At 48.7% G+C, this 19029-nt stretch overlaps 1 protein-coding gene across 1 annotated transcript; it reads left to right on the top strand.

Annotated features, from left to right (window-relative positions):
- Positions 1–391: 391 nt before the first annotated feature.
- LOC100273334 (alpha/beta-Hydrolases superfamily protein) lies at positions 392–18740 on the top strand. Its single transcript, NM_001147775.1, has 5 exons — positions 392–723; positions 2198–2234; positions 2325–2561; positions 2850–2897; positions 17962–18740. The coding sequence occupies exons 1-5, from the start codon at positions 422–424 to the stop codon at positions 18439–18441; spliced, it is 1104 nt and encodes a 367-aa protein (NP_001141247.1). The 5' UTR covers positions 392–421; the 3' UTR covers positions 18442–18740.
- The last annotated feature ends 289 nt before the right edge of the window (positions 18741–19029 follow it).

Below are 19029 nucleotides of genomic sequence, written 5' to 3'. Positions count from 1 at the left end.
AAGACCAGGTACCCCTCGCTCGTCCATAGCAGTGAGGAGTGCCATCAAGCTGCCACTAGGGCAGAGTGGAGGTGGCTCCTCCATGCCCCTACGACACGTGACGGCGGCGACGGTAGGCGAGGAGTCGCCGGCGTACAAGAGAAGCAGAAACGTATAGAGCAAGATGGCGTGCGGGTCTGTTTTTGCAAAAAAGAAAGGAGAGCTTAGAAGTTGAGCACGGGGTTCTTTGAAATAAATACTTGGTGCCATTGGTTGCCGGATGAGTGGACTCGATAGGTATTGTGCATCTGTGCACGGGCCGTCGTTTGTAGAGCCGATATAGAGCTAAACACTTCAGAAGCAGTACATCTGAAACAAGAAGCTTTCGCAAGCTGGCCAGCTAGCTCCCTACCGACTAGATACCGAGGAGTGACGGATCAGGATGGGAGGGGTGACCTCGAGTGTGGCGGCGAAGATGGCCTTCTTCCCGCCGACGCCGCCGTCGTACGCGCTGGTGGAGGACGCCGGTGCGGGGGTCACCACGCTCAGCGGCCAGCCGCACCGGGAGAACGTCGAGTTGCTGCGCTTCCGCACCCGCAAAGGGAACACGCTGGCGGCGATGTACGTGCGCCACCCGGACGCCGCGTCCACGGTGCTCTATTCCCACGGCAACGCCGCGGACCTGGGCCACCTCTACCAGCTCTTCCTGCATCTGTCCTTCAACCTCCGCGTTAACATCCTCGGGTGAGGATTGGCCCGCCTATCGCCTTGATTGCTTTCCCTCTAAGTGTAATTAGCTTCACGTCGCTTGTTTCTCCTCTTCTGTTTGGCGTGATCCGTGGTCCGTGGATGCTCTTGGGCATGAGTGTCTTGGCGGCTGAGCCCTGGACTCAGGCGTTCCTCGATTTGTCATCGTCGATGTGTGAAATCTTGTGTTCTGGCGCCAAATTCTTTCCTCTCTCTTCCTAGTGTGTTTAGATTTTACTAAGTTCGAGCGGAATTTCATGCTTTTGGTACGCTCGCCTAACTTCCATTTGCTTTGTCCCCGTTTGTCAAGTTCCTGTGACCTTTGAGTGTGGGAATGTCCATTTCCTTTCATAACAGGAGTGGTTGGCGGAACTGGTGAAATCTAATGGTTCGATGCCTCGAATTTTGTGTTACTTTGTGAGTTAAGTTGATGAAAATCTTCTATATTTCGGAATCTGTATTTGACATTTCTAATATATGGAATGGAATTATGGAAACGAATTTTTCAGGGAGTTCGTTTTTTTCCTATTTCTTTTTCTAGAATTACAGCATGGAATGTTGAGCTACTGGGCTGAAACTTTTGGCAGCGAAGATGCTGCCTGGCTGTTTTGGGGTTTGGTATTCCAGCTTTTTGACAGAAAAACTTGTATGTGTTTTTTTTTTGCTTGCATAAAATAAACTTAGGAAAATAAAGTTTTTACACATAGCTGCAGCTCAAGTTGACTTTATGTGCATGATGATTGTATGTGATAAAGAGCACATGCTGGCTGTGCTTAATCGATGTTGGACCATGGATAAGTTTTCAAGCATAGCTTGCCTTGGCTCACCCAGCATCCTCTTCCCTCTGTGGTGAAGCCAATGAATTCAGTGTTTGCCTGTCTCTTGTGTGGTGGTTCAACGAGTGTGGTTTGTCATCTTCAAGAAAATTGGGTTGCTGTGTGGCTTCAGTTGGACATGGGATGTTTTCTCCAGATTGTGTTGTTGCGTGACCAATCTTATTGGAAAGGCTTACAGGAAAAGGTCCAACAGTTTGATCATCGTAGCTTGGTAAACTGGAAACATCTTAATGACCTAGTGTTCAACTACGCCACTCTGAGCGTGAGCATTATTATGAGGAGGGAGGGGCTTTTGCGGTGTGTGCTGCCAGGGTTCACCAGTTCTGCATCCTCTGGATGCCATTTTAGGAACCCACTGCACATATTTTGGTTATCGATTCTTTCGTTTTGTGATGTGTGTTGCTGTTAGCAGTGGTTTGTGTTAGGTGTATGTGTGTGGGTTTGTAATCTTCATTCTTCTCTAATGTAATGACATGCATATCTCCTGCGTGTTCGAGGGAAAAAATGTTTTACATTGTAATCAATGCATCATGCATTTGAGGAAAATATGTTACTTTGTAAACAATACATCTTATGTAACTTGTTACTTGATTTTCCTGTCATCAGAGGCTAATAGTAGCTTTGAAATTATGCAGGTATGACTATTCAGGATATGGGCAATCATCAGGAAAGGTATGATCAAATCTTGAAGTTGAACAATGTTATTTTTCATAACAAAACTAAGTGTCTACTTTGCTGAGTGTTTGCGCTGTCCCATTTTAGCCGAGTGAACACAATACTTATGCTGACATAGAGGCAGCTTACAAGTGCCTCATAGAGAAATTTGGTGCCAAGGAAGAAGAAATAATTCTTTATGGACAATCTGTTGGAAGTGGGCCTACTGTAGATTTGGCCAGTCGTTTATCTCAGCTGCGAGCTGTTGTCCTGCATAGTCCTATATTGTCAGGGCTGAGAGTTATGTATCCTGTGAAGCGCACATATTGGTTTGACATCTACAAGGTTTGTCGTCATCTGTTAATTGCGGCATTCAATATTGAGTTATCCGCTTCTATATCTCAGGTGCCTGATTTTTTGTTATTCAGGCGACATGCAATTTTGTCATTGTTTGGCTATAGAAGAAAAAAGTAAACTGTCTCTTATGAGTTGTCCTTTTAGTTGTACTAGTTGTCTGTGTATGATTGTTGCCTAGAAATTTCTAAAAATTCAGGCACCTGAAGTATAGCAACCTCATGTCCTTCTCTACCTCTATTTTACACTGACAATTCTCTATTGTTTATTTGCTTCTAGAATATTGATAAAATCCCTCAAGTTACATGTCCTGTGCTCATTATACATGTAAGTGTATCTTCATCTTACATTTTTCTCTTTCTGAAATTTTATTTGACAATTCAAATCCAGATGTGATGTTTTCCATATGTATGTGTGCTTCTCAATTGTTTCTTTATACCATATGGGAAAGTTATATCAATTATGCTTTGTAAAACTAGACATCAAACCTTAAAGTCGGATTACACAAATAAATGAAAGCGTAAAGCTTATCTCAGATTCTCAGGCAATGAATAACCGGCGCGAGCGCGCGCGCACACACACATATAGAGCAGTGCTATTTGTCACCCTAGGTGATGATCACCTACCCTAAAATGACTTATAAAGACCACAAATAACTTAAATTTGTTTAAGTCATTCTCCAAGGTGGGTGATCATCACCTAGAGTGACGAATAGCATCTCTATCTCTCTCTCTCTCTCTCTCTGTGTGTATGTATCATATATTACAACCATGAAAGGAGACAATTGATTGGATCTCCTAATCCTAGTCATACCTAACTTAGCCGGAAACTGTGCGTGCCATGGTTGCTTATGGGAACTATGGAGAGGTCATGCCATGGTTGCTAGGGCAAGATCTTTGGCTTTGTTGGTCGAGTCCAACTCAGTCAAATCTTTGACAGCGACTCCGCCTTGATCTAGGTTGTTTTTGTATGTAGTCAATGACTTCCTCATGTCTAAAGTTTTATCTTTCAACTTGGAGAGCCTTTACTACTTTGAGTACAATGTTGTTGGCCTTGTAAGCTATAAGAAGGAGTCAATTATTAGACACATAGAGGACTCAGAAGAAATCGAAAGGCTCAGCTACATACTTTCCAACTCGATCGTGGTTGCCTCAAACTGATCACATAACGTTTGAACGTGTGTGTAAGCTCAGAACTATATTTCTTCTCTTGCTCAAGGTTATGCCGAGTCATCTCAGTTGCTTGCAGTTTCTTTTGGATTAACAGAAGAAGAGACTTCTCCTCTAATTCATTCAAAATCTGTTGAAGGGCAATATTGTCAAAAACAGAAATTCACAAGATAAATGTTGACATGCTAATTTACTTGTTGCAGCTGAGAGAACTCGACTGTTGTTCACTTATTCTCAAATGCTGTAGGTCAAGAACAAGGCAACATAATTGTTAATTATTACAGACCTTCGTCTTCCAAAGCATTATCTCCACATGATATAATGCTTATCAGACGAAGGTCAATAAGGACATACCTTCATCATTTAATATATGAATAAGAACGCATAAGAATGAAGACAATAACTGCATCTTGTTGACTCGTTCATATTTGCATTCTATAAAACATGTATGAATATTAACAGAATTCGTATTACATTGATACCTTCGGCTTGCTCGAAGGTGAGGACTGTAAGTAGAGGGACTCTAACTCTCATCAAGAGGATGACACTATGAGTTGAGACAATTTTCTGTTTATTTCCTCAAACACTACACAATGCCATACCCATCTAAGGGTTGGAGACCCATATTTATAGCCCTAGAGGCTGCACTACCACACCTTCTCACACACACCACACAACAGGATTGTCCTCTAGATGCTAAAGAGACTACAGAGGACAGTCAAAAGCGACTGTTGTCCTCTAGATGCTAAAGCGACTACAGAGGACAGTCAAAAAAGTGACTGTTGTCCTCTAGATGCTAAAGAGACTACAGAGGACAGTCAAGCTGTCCTCTAGATGCTAAAGGACTACAGAGGACAGTCAAAAGCGACTGTTGTCCTCTAGATGCTCAAGACTTATTCCATCATTCTCCCCCTAAGTCTTGGGCGTCGTCTTGTAAGAAAGTTGGGCCATCCCGGACCTGGAGCAAAGCTCAACAAACTTGATCTTCCCAAGGGGCTTGGTGAGCAGGTCTGCAAGCTGATCCTTAGTGTTGATGTAACGCGCCTTGATGCTCCCTTCTGCCAAGCAGTCTCGGATGAAGTGGTATCTCAGCCGGATGTGCTTGCTCCGTTCATGGAACACGGGGTTCTTGGCCAATGCCAGAGCGGACTGGCTGTCCACGCTGAGTTCCACCGCTCCAGTGTCTCTCCCGAGGAGATCACCGAGCAGTCGAGCCAGCCAGAGCGCCTGAGTCGAAGCAGTGGACGCCGCTATGTACTCGGCCTCGCAGCTGGACATGGCCACCACCTGCTGCTTGACCGACTGCCAGCTAATGAGGCACTTGCCGAGGAAGAAGAGGATCCCGCTTGTGCTCTTGCTAGTGTCGATGTCACCGGCGTGGTCGCTGTCGCTGTACCCGACAAGGTGTGCCTCCCCAGGGCACCTCGGGTAGTAGAGACCGTGGTCGAGAGTCCTCGCAACATAGCGGATGATCCTCTTCACAGCCTGCTCATGCTCCGTCGTCGGTCGCTGCAAGAACCGACTAACGTAGCCGACGGAGTATGCCAAGTCAGGCCGTGTGTGGACGAGGTAGCGAAGGCTCCCCACAAGACGCCGGTACTGTGTAGCATCCACCTCCTCCGTCGTGCTGTCGCGACTCAGCTTCAGCCTCTCCTCCATCGGAGTTAGAGCTGGGTTGCAGTCAGTGAGCCCAGCCAGCTCAACAATGCGCTTGGCGTAGGCGGTCTGGCGAAGTGTGATCCCGGAGTCTCCCTGGTGCACCTCAATCCCCAGGTAGAAGGAGAGATGCCCCAGGTCACTCATTTGGAAGGTGGCCTTCATCTCTTCCTTGAACGCTGCCACCTCTGCATCCTTGGCGCCGGTGATCACCAAGTCGTCGACGTAGACACCCACCAGCAGGGCACTTCCTCCATTGCCCCGCCGATAGATGGCCGCCTCGTGCGGGCTTGGCGTGAACCCCATTCCTTTGAGCGTGGAATCCAGCTTGGCATTCCACGCCCTCGGTGCCTGTCGCAGGCCATAGAGAGCCTTGCGCAGGCGCAACACCTTGCCCTCCTTGCCAGGGATCGCAAAACCTGGCGGCTGGTGTACGTAGACCTCCTCCTTTAAGTCGCCGTTAAGAAACGCCGACTTGACGTCCATGTGATGAACGTGCCAGCCCTGCTGGGCTGACAGCGCAAGGAGGAGTCGCACAGATTCCATCCGTGCCACGGGGGCGAAAGCATCGTCGAAGTCGATCCCCTCCTGCTGTAGGAAACCGCGTGCCACCAAGCGAGCCTTGTGCTTGATGATGGCGTCGGCTTCATCCCTCTTCAATTTGAACACCCATTTAAGGGTGATCGCGCGATGACCATGAGGGAGATCAGCGAGCTCCCAGGTGCGGTTCGTCTCAACCGCGTCCATCTCCGACTGCATCGCGGCACGCCAAGTCGCATGTTTCTCGGCCTCCGCGAAAGACCGAGGCTCACCATCGTCGCATGCAAGATGCAACTCTCCTGCCAGAATGCGAGATGCAGGGCCTGGCACCGACGGGTCGATGAGAAGGCCCTCCACCCTTGATACCGCAACGGCTCGCCGTCGTAGCACGCGTCGACACGCTACTCGTCGCGGGACAGAGGGGTCACGAGCTCCACTAGGTCGTGCTCGACACGAGCTAGTGTCAGAGAGGACGTTCCCGGAGAGGGTACCGTCGGTGCTGGAGTACGTGGTGGCGAAGAGCTCGCTGTAGCCGGAGTCGTGGCTGGAGTGTGTGGTGGTGAAGAGCTCGTTGTAGCAGGAGCTGGAGAGTTTGGCGCTGGAGTCGGTGGAGGCTTGGGGGCTGGGGTAGACCTGCTCGGAGAAGAGTTGCCTACTCCCCCAGCTCCCTCAAAGTGGACGTACTCGATGGTGAAGTCGTACGTCGGAGTCGCGCCGTCGTCCACCGCCTTGTCCCACGCCCATCCTCGCCCTTCGTCGAACACTACGTCGCGCGTCGTGCGCACACGCTGTGTTCTTGGGTCAAGGATGCAGTAGGCCTTCGAGCCCTCCGCGTAGCCAATGAACACCCCTGGGGTGCTCCTATCGTCGAGCTTGCTGATGTGGCCAAGCTCCTTGGTGAATACGAGGCAGCCGAAGACCCGTAGGTGAGAGACCGCCGGCTTGTGCCCATGCCAAGCCTCGTACGGTGTCATCCCGTTGAGAGCCTTGGTGGGCGAGCGGTTGAGGATGTAAACCGCTGTCACCACCGCCTCTCCCCAGAAGACAGCTGGCATTCCTCTCTGCTTGAGGAGAGCCCGAGCCATCCTCACAACCGTCTGGTTGCGCCGCTCGACGACGCCGTTCTGCTGCGGGCTGTATGGCGCGGAGTAGTGGCGCTGAACGCCCTCATCCGCGCAGTACAACGCGAACTCAGCCGCCGTGAATTCGCCGCCGTTGTCGGTGCGCAGCACGCGCAGCTTGCGGCCGCACTCCGCCTCCGCAGCGACCTACACACGCCTGATGGCGTTCGCAGCCTGTCCCTTGCTGCCAAGGATCATCACCCACATGTAGCGGGAGAGATCGTCGACGAGCAGCAAGAAGTAGCGTCGTCCTCCTTGTGTGGCTGGTGTCACCGGGCCACACAAGTCCCCATGCACGAGCTCGAGCCTCTCCTTGGCTCGGAAGTTCGACTGCTAGGGAAAAGGGAGCCGTCTCTGCTTTGTCAACACGCAGACATCACAAAATTGCTCCACATGGTCAAGGCACGGCAGGCCTCGTACCATCTCCTTGGCGCTGAGCCGCTTCAGGGCCTCGAAGTTAAGGTGCCCGAAGCGCTCGTGCCACTGCCATGCCCCGTCGTCTCGACGAGCAGCAAGGCAGCAAGGTTGTGCCACCTTCACATTGAGGATGTATAGCCGATTTGGACTCCTGTGTACCTTGGCAAGAAGGCGATGAGAGGGATCCCAGATCCTCATGACTCCGTGCTCGACCTCCACGCGCGAACCGTTCTCATCCAGCTGTCCCAAGCTGATGATAGAGTTCCTCAACGCGGGGATGTAGTAGACTCTGGTGAGCAGCCTGTACTCACCATACGTGCGGTGAAGACGACTGAGCCGACGCCCTTGATCTCTACGCCGGAGGCGTCCCCAAACTTGACGGAGCCTCGGACGCTAGAGTCAAGCTCGGTGAAGAACTCCCGTCGACCGGTCATGTGATGAGTGGCGCTGGTGTCGAGGCACCATCCTTCGATCATGTCCTTGTTGGAGCCGTCGCCGAGGAAAGCGCGTGCTTTCGACTCATCAAGGTGGAGGAGTGCCGCTGCGGCCGGTGCCGCTGGAGATGGCTCGATGCTTGCATGTGCCAGGAGCAGGGCCTCCTCCTCCGCCTCCGCCTGTGCGACGTTGGCTTGGCCACGTCGTGGCTGCCGACAATCCCTGGCCCAGTGGCCAAGCTTGCCGCAGTTGTGGCAGCCGTCGTCTCGTGCCGGCTTCTTGTTGCCGACGGCGCCGCCTTGGGCCCCTCCACGTGCACCACCCTCAGCATGTCCTCGCGCCCCGACCTGGGCGCCTCCACGCGCCTTGCGCTGCTTGCGGCGTTTGCGGCCTCGTGTCGAGGAGGACTCCCCCTTCTTCTTGTCACCCTGGCAGGCCTCCCACTGCTCCCGAGTGAGATGTAGCTTCCCGCCGATAGTGATAGGCCCAGAGGGAGCCTGTGGTTCGTCGCCGTCGACCACCTTGAGACGACCTATCGCCTCTTCGATCGTCATCGTGGAGAGGTCTAGCAGAGACTCCATCGAGCGAGCAATCTGCTTGTACTTCTCGGGGATGCAACGGAAGAGCTTCTCAACAGCTCTCTCCTCATCGTAGGTGTCGTCGCCGAACTGCACCATCTTCTGCAGCTGAGTGTTGAGGCGGAGAGCAAAGTCATCAACATCCTCACCTGGCTTGAAGGCCAGGTTCTCCCACTCCTTGCGAAGTGTCTGCAGTGTGGTCTTGCGGGCATGGTCGCTGCCGATGCGGGTCGCAGCGATGGCGTCGTAGGCCTCCTTGGCAGTCCGCTTCTGGGAAAGCGAAAACTGCATCTCGGGCGGGACTGCAGCAATGAGGGCATCCAGCGCCCGCCGATCCTCGTGGTAGTCGACGTCGTCGTACCGAACTGCTTCCCACATGTGGCGAACCTGGAGCCGTACCCTCATCACCGCGGCCCACTCGACGTAGTTGGTCTTGGTGAGGGTAGGCCACCCACCGCCGGGACCGATGTCCCTGACAATGGCCTGGGCCATGCGGCGACCATGGTACCGATCCGGGGAGGGAGAGTCGCGCCGCCTGTAGAGGCCGCGATCTCCGTCGACTCGGTCGCCGCCGCCGGGAGCACCGCCGGCGTGTCTATGCCCATCAGGGCTGCCACCGTGTGCGCCCTCGCCCGGAGCGCCGTCAGCGCGTCGGCGCCTATCTGGGTTGCCGCCACGCGCGCCCCCATGGGGATGCGCGGCTGCCCACTGTGCCGCCTGCTCTCGCGCTGCTTCCCTCGCCAGCCTGAGCTCTTCGTCGGTGTTGTCGTCGACAGAAGCAGAGCTGCCAGCTCTACTGCCGCGCAGAACCTCGAGCTCTGCTGCCGCCGCATGTGCAGCGTCCGCCGCCTCCGCTGCTTCTACTTCCGCCCTCGCCGCTGCCAGTTCCGCCGCCGCCAACCGTGCTGCCCTCGCCGCTGTCGCTGCAGCCGCTGCTGCTGCTCGCTCGCGTTCTTGCGCCGCGGCGACCTCGGCCTCCTGCTGGCGCCGCGCACTCGAAGTGGCCGAGCATAGGGACATGGTGGGCTAGTGAGGGGTCGCTGCGTGTGGAAGAGGCTGTTTCAGACAAAAGGCTGCTCGTTTGAGCAGGGGAGGAAGGAACAGTTGGAGCTCTTGCTGCCGACTGAGTGTGGGGAAAGGCGCGGGAAGGAGATGAGCACGAGATGTTTAGGCTGCAGGATAGTTTGGCTCTGATACCAATTGTAAATAGAGGGACTCTAACTCATCAAGAGGATGACACTATGAGTTGGGGCAATTTTCTGTTTATTTCCTCAAACACTACGCAATGCCATACCCATCTAAGGGTTGGAGACCCATATTTATAGCCCTAGAGGCTACACTACCACACCTTCTCACACACACTACACAACAGGATTGTCCTCTAGATGCTAAAGAGACTACAGAGGACAGTCAAAAGCGACTGTTGTCCTCTAGATGCTAAAGCGACTACAGAGGACAGTCAAAAAAGCGACTATTGTCCTCTAGATGCTAAAGAGACTACAGAGGACAGTCAAACTGTCCTCTAGATGCTAAAGGACTACAGAGGACAGTCAAAAGCGACTGTTGTCCTCTAGATGCTCAAGACTTATTCCATCAAGGACGCAAGAGAGTGATTACAAGTCAACATGAATAGTACGGTGCTACTGTTCATCTATTTATAGGCACATGACACAACCCGAGTAAAAGTACATTTATGCCCCTGACATTTATCTATAATCACAACACGAATCATTAAGGACTGAGTAGTCTTTGTCCCTTTTCGGTCATCATCATACTTGGTCTTCGTCATCACATCAAGCCGAAGCTCTTCGGCTATAGCTTCGTCGTCCATTCTTATCACATTCGGGCTACATCTTCACCCTGTCATGAGAGAAGACCTTCATCTCGAAGATGAAGCCCCCTGTAATAATCCATGTCATACTGAAAACATATGGTCAGTCACGTTTTTGAGGACCTTCGGAGGAAGAAGGCCCCAACATCGGCCATATGATGACGAGCTTTCTGGAATTGTCGTTGGTCTTCGGTCAGATTAATCTTATGATATGCTCTCAAAATTTCACGAAGAGCTCATCCCAAGAAGTCTTCGAGATGGGTTCCTTCATATCACGCAAAACCTCAATTATGGGGTCTGTAGAAGGTTGCATTGATTATGAATTATCCAAGGATAACTCCAAGATATGGAAAGGCCTTTTCCATGATAGGAGCGACAGTGGATTCTACATTGGGCGTCTCTTGGCTAGAAATAATCTTGCCTGCCACTTTGGGCGCAATTTGCTTCTCTATAGTAGTAGAATCACTAGGGGCACAAGGAGCTTTGGTGCACTTGGCACCAACAGGAACATTGGCGGTGGAGTTCTTTTCTTGAGGATTGGGATGTGTCTTGTCTTGAGGCAGTTCCGTCGCTTTCCTGATAGATCAAGGATTATACTCATCTTTTACTATGATGGAAAGATTGGATAATTTGGTGACATACCTTGTTAACCGTTTAAATGAAGGCCTCGAGCCATCATGGACTTTGGACTCGGCTGCAGAAGCGATGGGAGATTACCTGTTGTCGTCTGCTCCGAATTGTTCCCCTTCATGTTGAGGGTGTGCCGCTACGGATGGTAGAGCGTCCTCGTTTAGATCGGCGGGGGTTTAGAGCAGGAAGAGGTGACAAATCATCATCAAAGTCATCAATCTGAGCCATTCTTCTTTTCCTGGTCTAAGGAGGAGGGCTTGGATTGGCGGTGTCAGCTTGAGGCTCGAGGGCTTGGCCAGCAGATTGTTCAGGGGAACAACTAGGGTCCGTCTCATCGGTATTATTCATTGTCCAGGAAGGGCTTTGTGAAGGATAACATTGTTCCAACATCTAAATAAGAATGGAAAATGCTCCAAAACACGACTTACAATTTCAAGAAGGATATAAACTAGGGAACTATCAAAGATACTTTAGGGCGAGGCTCGAGCAGGAAATAAACATCCATTGCACATCCCTTGGGCCAGTTGTTGATCGAAGTGAATAGTCATGGAAGCTGGCCTTTGGCCTTCGACATGTTAATAGACTCAGCCTTGGATTTGGAAGGGTCCTCGTTCCCGCCATACTCCTAGGCATAATTTGCCTTCTCGCGTATAGGAGGGACTCGACGCTGAATCCTGTTACCAGCCACGTGGACAGCTGTGAGGCCTTGATCCTTTAATTCTTGGATTCGATTCATAGTGGCTGAAACAACATCTATATGCTTGGTTTGAGGATATTTCATCCATTCATATCGAGGCTCGGGGCACTGACCCAAGAACTCAGGTAACTTGGGTGCACAATTTTTTTTCTCGAACGCGCAAGAGAATCGCACATCATTATATTAAGAGGAAAAGAAGAGTCCACGCTGGACCAAACCAAACATTACAAACTGATACAACCACTTTATGGTGGCAAAAAACACCAATACACAAAAGGATCCATGAATCTAGATAAAAAATAGATCAACCATCTAAACTCAACTAAATACCTGGAATAGGGGCAGTTAGAAGGGAGAGCTCCTTAGCCCCTGCTAGCCCCATACATCTTTCTCTTGATGAGCTTTTCTGAGAGCCACATTCAGATTTGGAGCCTGCCTATCAAAAACATTGCTATTTATGTGCTTTCATATTGTCTACGCTCCAAGGATAATTAGGGAATTCAGTCCCTGCCTGGCCCGTAACCACCAATCCATGAAGCTACCATCATGATTTTGCGGTGCAAGCTGCTAGAGATTGATCTATATAAGCAGTTGTAACAAAAAATCCCTAGCAAATACACAACAGGCCAACAAGTGATCAATTGTTTCTTGTGGGAAATCCTAACCCCTGAGTGGGGTTGGGAGTTGTATTAATAGACTCGGTAGTTGGGCCAGGCCCATTACAGTAGGGGCGAGAGGGTAATTACACAGGAAACACCTAAAACCTTAACGGGTACTCTAACACCCCCGCAGTCGCAACTCTATCCTGTACAGATGTTGAGACTGGACCGAAAATCTAGGAGTACACTCGACGACAGCCCCTTGGTGAAGATGTCGGCGAGCTGCAACGTTGTGGGACGCTGAGGACCCGAACGTCACCTGTAACGACTCGCTCCCGGACGAAGTGCAGGTCGATCTCCACATGCTTCGTGCGCTGATGTTGCACGGGATTGGTGGAGAGGTAGATGGCGCTGATGTTGTCGCAGTAGACGAGGGTGGTGCGCTGAAGGGGGCTGTGGAGCTCGTGGAGGAGTTGGCGCATCCAGGAGGCCTCTGCCACGCCGTTGGCCACAACGCGGTACTCGGCCTCTGCGCTGGAGCAGGAGATGACGGGCTGTCGCTTGGTGGCCCAGGAGACGAGGTTGGCGCATAGGTAGAGATGGCAATGAGGCCCCGATCCCCTATTCTCCGCGGGGAATTCCTCCATTAGTGGATGGGGATGGGGAAGGTTCTCCCCCCGCGGGGATATAAACGGGGAAAAATCCTCCCCTGATCCCCGCTTCCCCGCGCGGAATTCCTCCATTAGATGATGTTTTCATGTAATATATATAATGATAAAAATAAATAATTATATTGTTGAGAGATAACTCGTTGTACAAATATGTTTATTTTGATGTACACATAATGATTTCTAACATATGACAATGTGTATAAGTGACAATGTTTTGTGTTAATAACAAAGAAAGCATGTCATGATTATAATTTAAGCGGGAACGGGGATCCCCGACGGGGATGGGGAAGAAACGCCCCCCACAAGAGTTTGTGGGGATCCCCGCGGAGAACTTTTTTTTGTCGTCGGGACGGGTATGGGGAGCCAAAACCCGACGGGGAATTTCCCGTTGCCATCCCTACGCCCAGAAAAACGGCATAGCCGGAGGTGGACCGACGCGTGACCCAGTCAGCGTTGGTGTAAACCACAAGCTCCGACGTTGAGGATGGTTGGAGGAGGAGGTCGTAGTCGAGGGAGCAGTGTATTCCTAGACTTTTGGTCCAGTCTCAACATCTGTACAGGATAGAGTTGTGACTGCCGGGGGGGGGGGGGGGCGTTAGCATTGTATCAGGGGTTTGGGGGTCTTCCCTGTGTATTTACCCTTTCGCCCCTCTGTACTGGGTCAGGCCCAACACCAGGTCTATTAATTCATATCCCTACCCTATACTAGGGCAGGGTTTCCCACACCTTCACCTTCCCCACCTGCTGCTCCCATGCCAAGAAGAAGTCGCCGAGTTCCGGGTGTTGGAGTGGAATTTGATATGCAAGACCTGGGAGGTAGAACTACCAGGAAAGTCATGAGATCCTTGTATATTATTACAATGAATGAGGGGATTAGTCAGGAGGCCTTGGATGAATATGCTAGACTATTTAAATGCCCCCTGACTCAGAGTGAGGTGGAGGCTCTTTCAGCTCTTTTTGGGTGGAGTGCCCTGAGTCTGTCCCTCTTCAGTAAGGGTGCTGCAGTCTTTTGGGAGCAGTTTGTATGTTTGGTTGTTGCTGCATTCTCTTTTATTAATGGATCCATCCAAAATTCTGATTTGGAACGTGCGAGGCCTTAATTCCTGTGCACGCCAAGATACAGTTAGAGAATTAGTTCTTGCTGTTAAGGCTGAGATTGTGTGTCTGTAGGAAACTAAGATTCAATCTGTTCCTAGAAGCACCATAGTCTCCATGTTGGGGTCTGATTTTTCTGATTATGTTTTTTTGCCTTCAGAAGGGGCTAGTGGGGGAATCTTGGTGGCTTGGAAAAACCATTTGAGATGCACAGGGGAGAGCGGAGTTGATAATCATAGTGTCTCCATTCAATTCCATAAGCAAGAAGGAGGAGGTACCTGGTGGTTGACTTGTGTGTATGGTCCTCAAGTGGATGAAGAGAAGATCTTATTCCTGCAAGAGCTAAGAAGTGTCAGAGAGGTCTGCATTGGACCTTGGGTCGTTGCTGGGGATTTCAACTTAATTTATAAAACCTCAGACAAGAACAACAATCCCAACAGGGCTATGATGGGGCGTTTTAGGTGTTTTATTAATGATCTTGCCCTCAAAGAAGTTCCTCTCCATGTGCGGCGGTTTACTTGGTCTAATTAACAAGTGGAGCCTATTCTTGTCAGGTTAGACAAAGTGCTATGCTCGGTTGACTAGGAGCTGCTCTTCCCTAATGTGATGCTTCAAAGCATTGCTTCCCATGACTCTGATCATTGCCCCTTAATTTTGGTTGGGACAATGAATCTGGGAGACGACACTTTCATTTTGAGGCTTTTTGGCCTAAGTTGGGAGGGATTTCAAGATACTGTGCAAGCTGCTTGGGAGTCAGTTGGATATGCGAACTGTCCTTATCAAACCCTTCATCGCAAGCTGAAGAAGACAACCAAGAGTCTGTAGGCTTGGAGTGATAGGCAAGTTGGACACATCAGATCTCAGTTGGCCTTGGCAAAGAAAGTTTTACATAAGCTGGAAATAGCACAAGATGAAAGGGTGTTAACTCCTGCTGAGTTTTGGCTGAAAACAAGCTTAAGAAACATTCTTTGCTTCTGTCCTCCTTGAAGCGTTCTATGGCTAGGATGAGACCAAGGATTTTATGGCTTAAAGATGGTGATGCCAACACTAAGTTTTTCCACTTGCATGCCAAGCACCGAAAGAGAGAATTTTATTGCTACTTTGGTTGATGGGGATGTGATTCTTACCAGTCATCAGGACAAGGCAGCAACAGTGGATGGTTTCTTCTTCAATTTAATTGGTACAAGTCAGGATAGAGATCATACAGTGGACTTGGAGGCCCTTGGCCTTTCTCATCATGATTTGGTAGGAGCTTGAGACCCCTTGTTCAGAAGGTGAAGTATGGGAAACCATTAAGCTTTTACCTTCCGATAAAGCTCCGGGGCCGGATGGCTTCACTGGATGCTTTTATAAATCCTGTTGGAATATTATCAAATCTGATATCATGGCTGCAGTTCAAGCTATCTGGAATAGAATTTTGATAACCTTGGCAAGCTGAACTCTGCTTACATTGCCTTGATTCCAAAAAAGTAGGGGGCTGATCATGTGAAGGATTTTAGACCAATAAGCCTTGTGCACAATTTTGGCAAATTGATTATCAAAATCTTAGCTAACAGATTGGCTAGCGGACTTAATGGAATGATCTCTCCAAATCAAAGTGCCTTCATTAAAGGACAGTTTATTTAAGATAACTTCATGTTGGTACAACAGACTTCCAGATTCTTACACTGACAAAAAAAAGGCTAGCTTGTTCCTTAAATTGGATATCACCAAGGCCTTTGATTCGGTCTCGTGGCCTTTTCTCATTGAGGTCTTGAAGCAGCTTGGTTTTGGACAAATTTGGAGGGATATTATTTGTGGGCTACTGGCATCATCTTCTACTCAAGTCCTTCTCAACGGGTATCCAGAGAGGAGGATTATTCACAGAAGAGGGCTTCAGCAAGGGAACCCTCTCTCCTCGTTGCTATATATCTTGGTAATGGACGTCTTGGCCCTACTCTTTAATAGGGCCGAGGATTCTGGTTTATTGCAACAACTGTCTGGAAGATCTAAACTCCATCGGATCTCTATGTATGCTGACGGTGTTGTTATTTTTCTGAGTCCCTCGGCTGCAGATATCTCCATTGCAATGAGTATTTTGGATTTGTTTGGGAAGGCTTCTAGGCTCCGTAACAACGAGCAGAAATCTAATGTTTTCCCCATCCGGTGCTCTGAGGATGACCTTACTGCTGGTCCAGAATTTATTGCCATGTGACAGGTTTGATTTCCCTTGCAAATATCTTGGAATCCCTCTCTCCCTTCGCAAGCTGACCAAGGAACAGGTTCAATCAATCATAGACAGAGTGGCTGACTGTCTTCCAAGTTGGAAAGCTGATCTTATGACTAGAGCTGGTAGGAGAATTATGGTACAACATGTGCTCACCAGTATGATTGTCTATTTGGCTATGGCCATTGATTTTCCTCCATGGGCATTAGATGTAGTTGATAAGATAAGAAAGGTTTTCTTTGGAAAGGTTGTAAAGATGTCAAGGGAGGACATTGTTTGGTTGTCTGGGGGATGGTGTGCACATTTGGGAGGTTTGGGAATTTCTAGTTTGAAGGAATTACGGTGGGCTCTTCGTATGAGATGATTGTGGCTACATAAAACTAATCCAGGCAGGCATTGGGCAAACTCCCTATACAAGTTTCTAAAAAGGCAAGGTCTTTCTTCTCCATTGTTTTGGTTTCAGAAGTGGGAAATAGAGCACACATAGCTCTTGGGTCAGAATGTGAGCAATCTGGCTCCTAGGTTATTTGCCATCATTCCTAAAAGGATTGCTAATAGGAGGACAATCCTCAACAGAAAATGGGTATCTGATATAAAGGGTGCCTTGTCTGTTGGAGCTATAGTGGACTACTTGAACCTTTGGGAGATTCTTTCAGAAATAGTGTTGTAGTCTGTAGTTGAAGATAAGCATGTATTCAATATTGCTGCAGATGGCAAATATTCGGCTAAGTCGCCTTATGAAGGTCTTTTTGTTGGTTCAACATCCTTTGGTCATTACCATCAGGTGTGGAAAACCTGGGCACCTCCAAAGTGTCGGTTTTTCCTTTGGCTGGCTGCAAACAAGAGATGCTGGACTGCTGACAGGCTTGCTTAGAGAGGTTTGGATCACCCAGCTAGGTCTATCTTATGTGATCAGGAAGCTGAAACTCTTGCTGAAACTCTTGACCATATCCTTGTCTGTTGTGTGTTCACAAGTGTTCTGGTTTAACCACCTGAAACCTTTTGGTTTTGATGGACTGGCTTCTCACCCAGGGCTTTCATCCTTCATGATTTGGTGGGAGCAAATCTTAGATATGATCACTGGTCAACCTGGAAAGGGTTTCAACTCCCTTGTTGCCTTGGGGGCGTGGACAATTTGGAAGCTTCGAAACCGTTGTGTTTTTTCATGGTTGTACTCCTAGTTTGGCCTTGTCCCTTAGGTTAGCTAGGGAGGAGAGGCAGTTTTGGGAAGTGGCTAGGGCTAAATGCCTTGCTGCCCTCCTTCCTGAAGACTAGAGGTTGTGGCTTGGGTGAGTTTGATGGATTTTTTCAGTTTTTTTTGTGTTTTTGGCCTCCTTTAAGGAGACCTTTGTATCAGGTCTCTTTGACCTTTATTTTTTCTTCTTCTTAATATATTGAGGCAATGTTCTCCTGGGTTTTGAAAAAAAAAAATATACATAGCCACATGGGATTAGGCCCTTGCATGTCATGCCATTTGAATGGCACATTCAACAATATATGAAATGTGCCATCAGACCATTATTTGCTCTGAGCTTGTGTGTTGGAGCATACAAATAATTGCAGATACTGTTGTGCATGTGGAATTAGTTTGTAATTTACCCTTGATGAAGTGGTGCAATTTAATTGTGGGTGGATTTAGTGCACCATTTTTTTACATTAACTTGAACATTTCTTGGTTTAATTTGCTCAAATCTATGCATGCTATTTGATTCATTACTGGTGCTCATAGCTCTTGCTGAAATGTAGGGAACTGCTGATGAAGTGGTGGATTGGTCTCATGGTAAACAACTTTGGGAACTTTGCAAAGACAAGTATGAGCCCTTATGGCTCAGGGGAGGAAAGCACTGTGATTTGGAGCTCTTTCCGGAATACATCCGGCACCTCAAGAATTTTTTCCACTCACTAGAGAAATCGCCATCCCATAGGCAAGCATGGAGGGAGAATGTGGACCGGATTGAACCCTCGCGGAAGAGCACTGATTTCTTTGAACCCTCGCGAAAGAGCACAGACCAAAGGAAAAAATCAAGGTCAACTCGAGATAAGACGAGAAACACTGAACATAGATATAGCAACGTCGAGAAGGTAGACAAGCTAAAGATATCATTTGATCAGTTCGAGAAATCCAGGAGAAGTGTTGATATCTTCGAGAGGCCAAAGAGGAACATTGAGCAGCTGGATTGTGGCCGGAAGAGTGTCGACAGATTGGACAGGATCTGGGCTAGTTAATTCCTTTCTTTCACATGATATACAGGTTGGGCTTCGGTTGTTTTGGGGGATTTTACAGGTGTGGCGTTAAGAGTTGATTCACCGACACTAAAGGAGCCAAGCGTCGTTGACGAGGCTTCGTGTAGATGTGATGGCTTGTGTGGTGGGAGAAGTGTATGTTGTTGGTCTTCAAAAAAATTGTTATCTGGTCTTAAACTAAATGACACTGGGGAGGAGTCCATGGCAGCATTGTGTATAATCTAATGCTTTGGATCAACGATGTTTTTTTCTTCTATTTCATTGAATCGAACTTTTCCTTCCATGGATATTGGCTGTGTATGGATTTTACGGACCGTGAAGTTAAAAGAAAGGTGAATTAGATAACTTACAATATATTTCTAATACTATGGCTTTTAATTTTATTTTAATGAAACTTTTATTTTAACAAAACTATGCTAATTTCTAATTTATCAAAATCTATATAATAAAATGGTGTATCTTGATGTGTAATTAAGGTTTTGATAAATATGTTGCTATATTTATCGTAAAAGAGTAGGCTAGTTTCTAACTCTATCACTAGGTATCCAACTATATAAAGGACACAACTTA

This window comes from Zea mays, chromosome 1, assembly GCF_902167145.1.
Source record: "Zea mays cultivar B73 chromosome 1, Zm-B73-REFERENCE-NAM-5.0, whole genome shotgun sequence".
Lineage (NCBI taxonomy): Eukaryota > Viridiplantae > Streptophyta > Magnoliopsida > Poales > Poaceae > Zea > Zea mays.
This window is presented reverse-complemented; position numbering and strand designations above follow the sequence as displayed.

What these genes read in the sequence shown, in the direction of transcription:
- LOC100273334 (NM_001147775.1), top strand. Translation starts at nt 422, where the DNA reads ATGGGAGGGGTGACCTCGAGTGTGGCGGCGAAGATGGCCTTCTTCCCG. An exon ending in CTCCGCGTTAACATCCTCGG is followed by an intron (nt 724 to 2,197) that starts GTGAGGATTGGC and finishes GAAATTATGCAG; the next exon opens with GTATGACTATTCAGGATATG. An exon ending in ATGGGCAATCATCAGGAAAG is followed by an intron (nt 2,235 to 2,324) that starts GTATGATCAAAT and finishes GTCCCATTTTAG; the next exon opens with CCGAGTGAACACAATACTTA.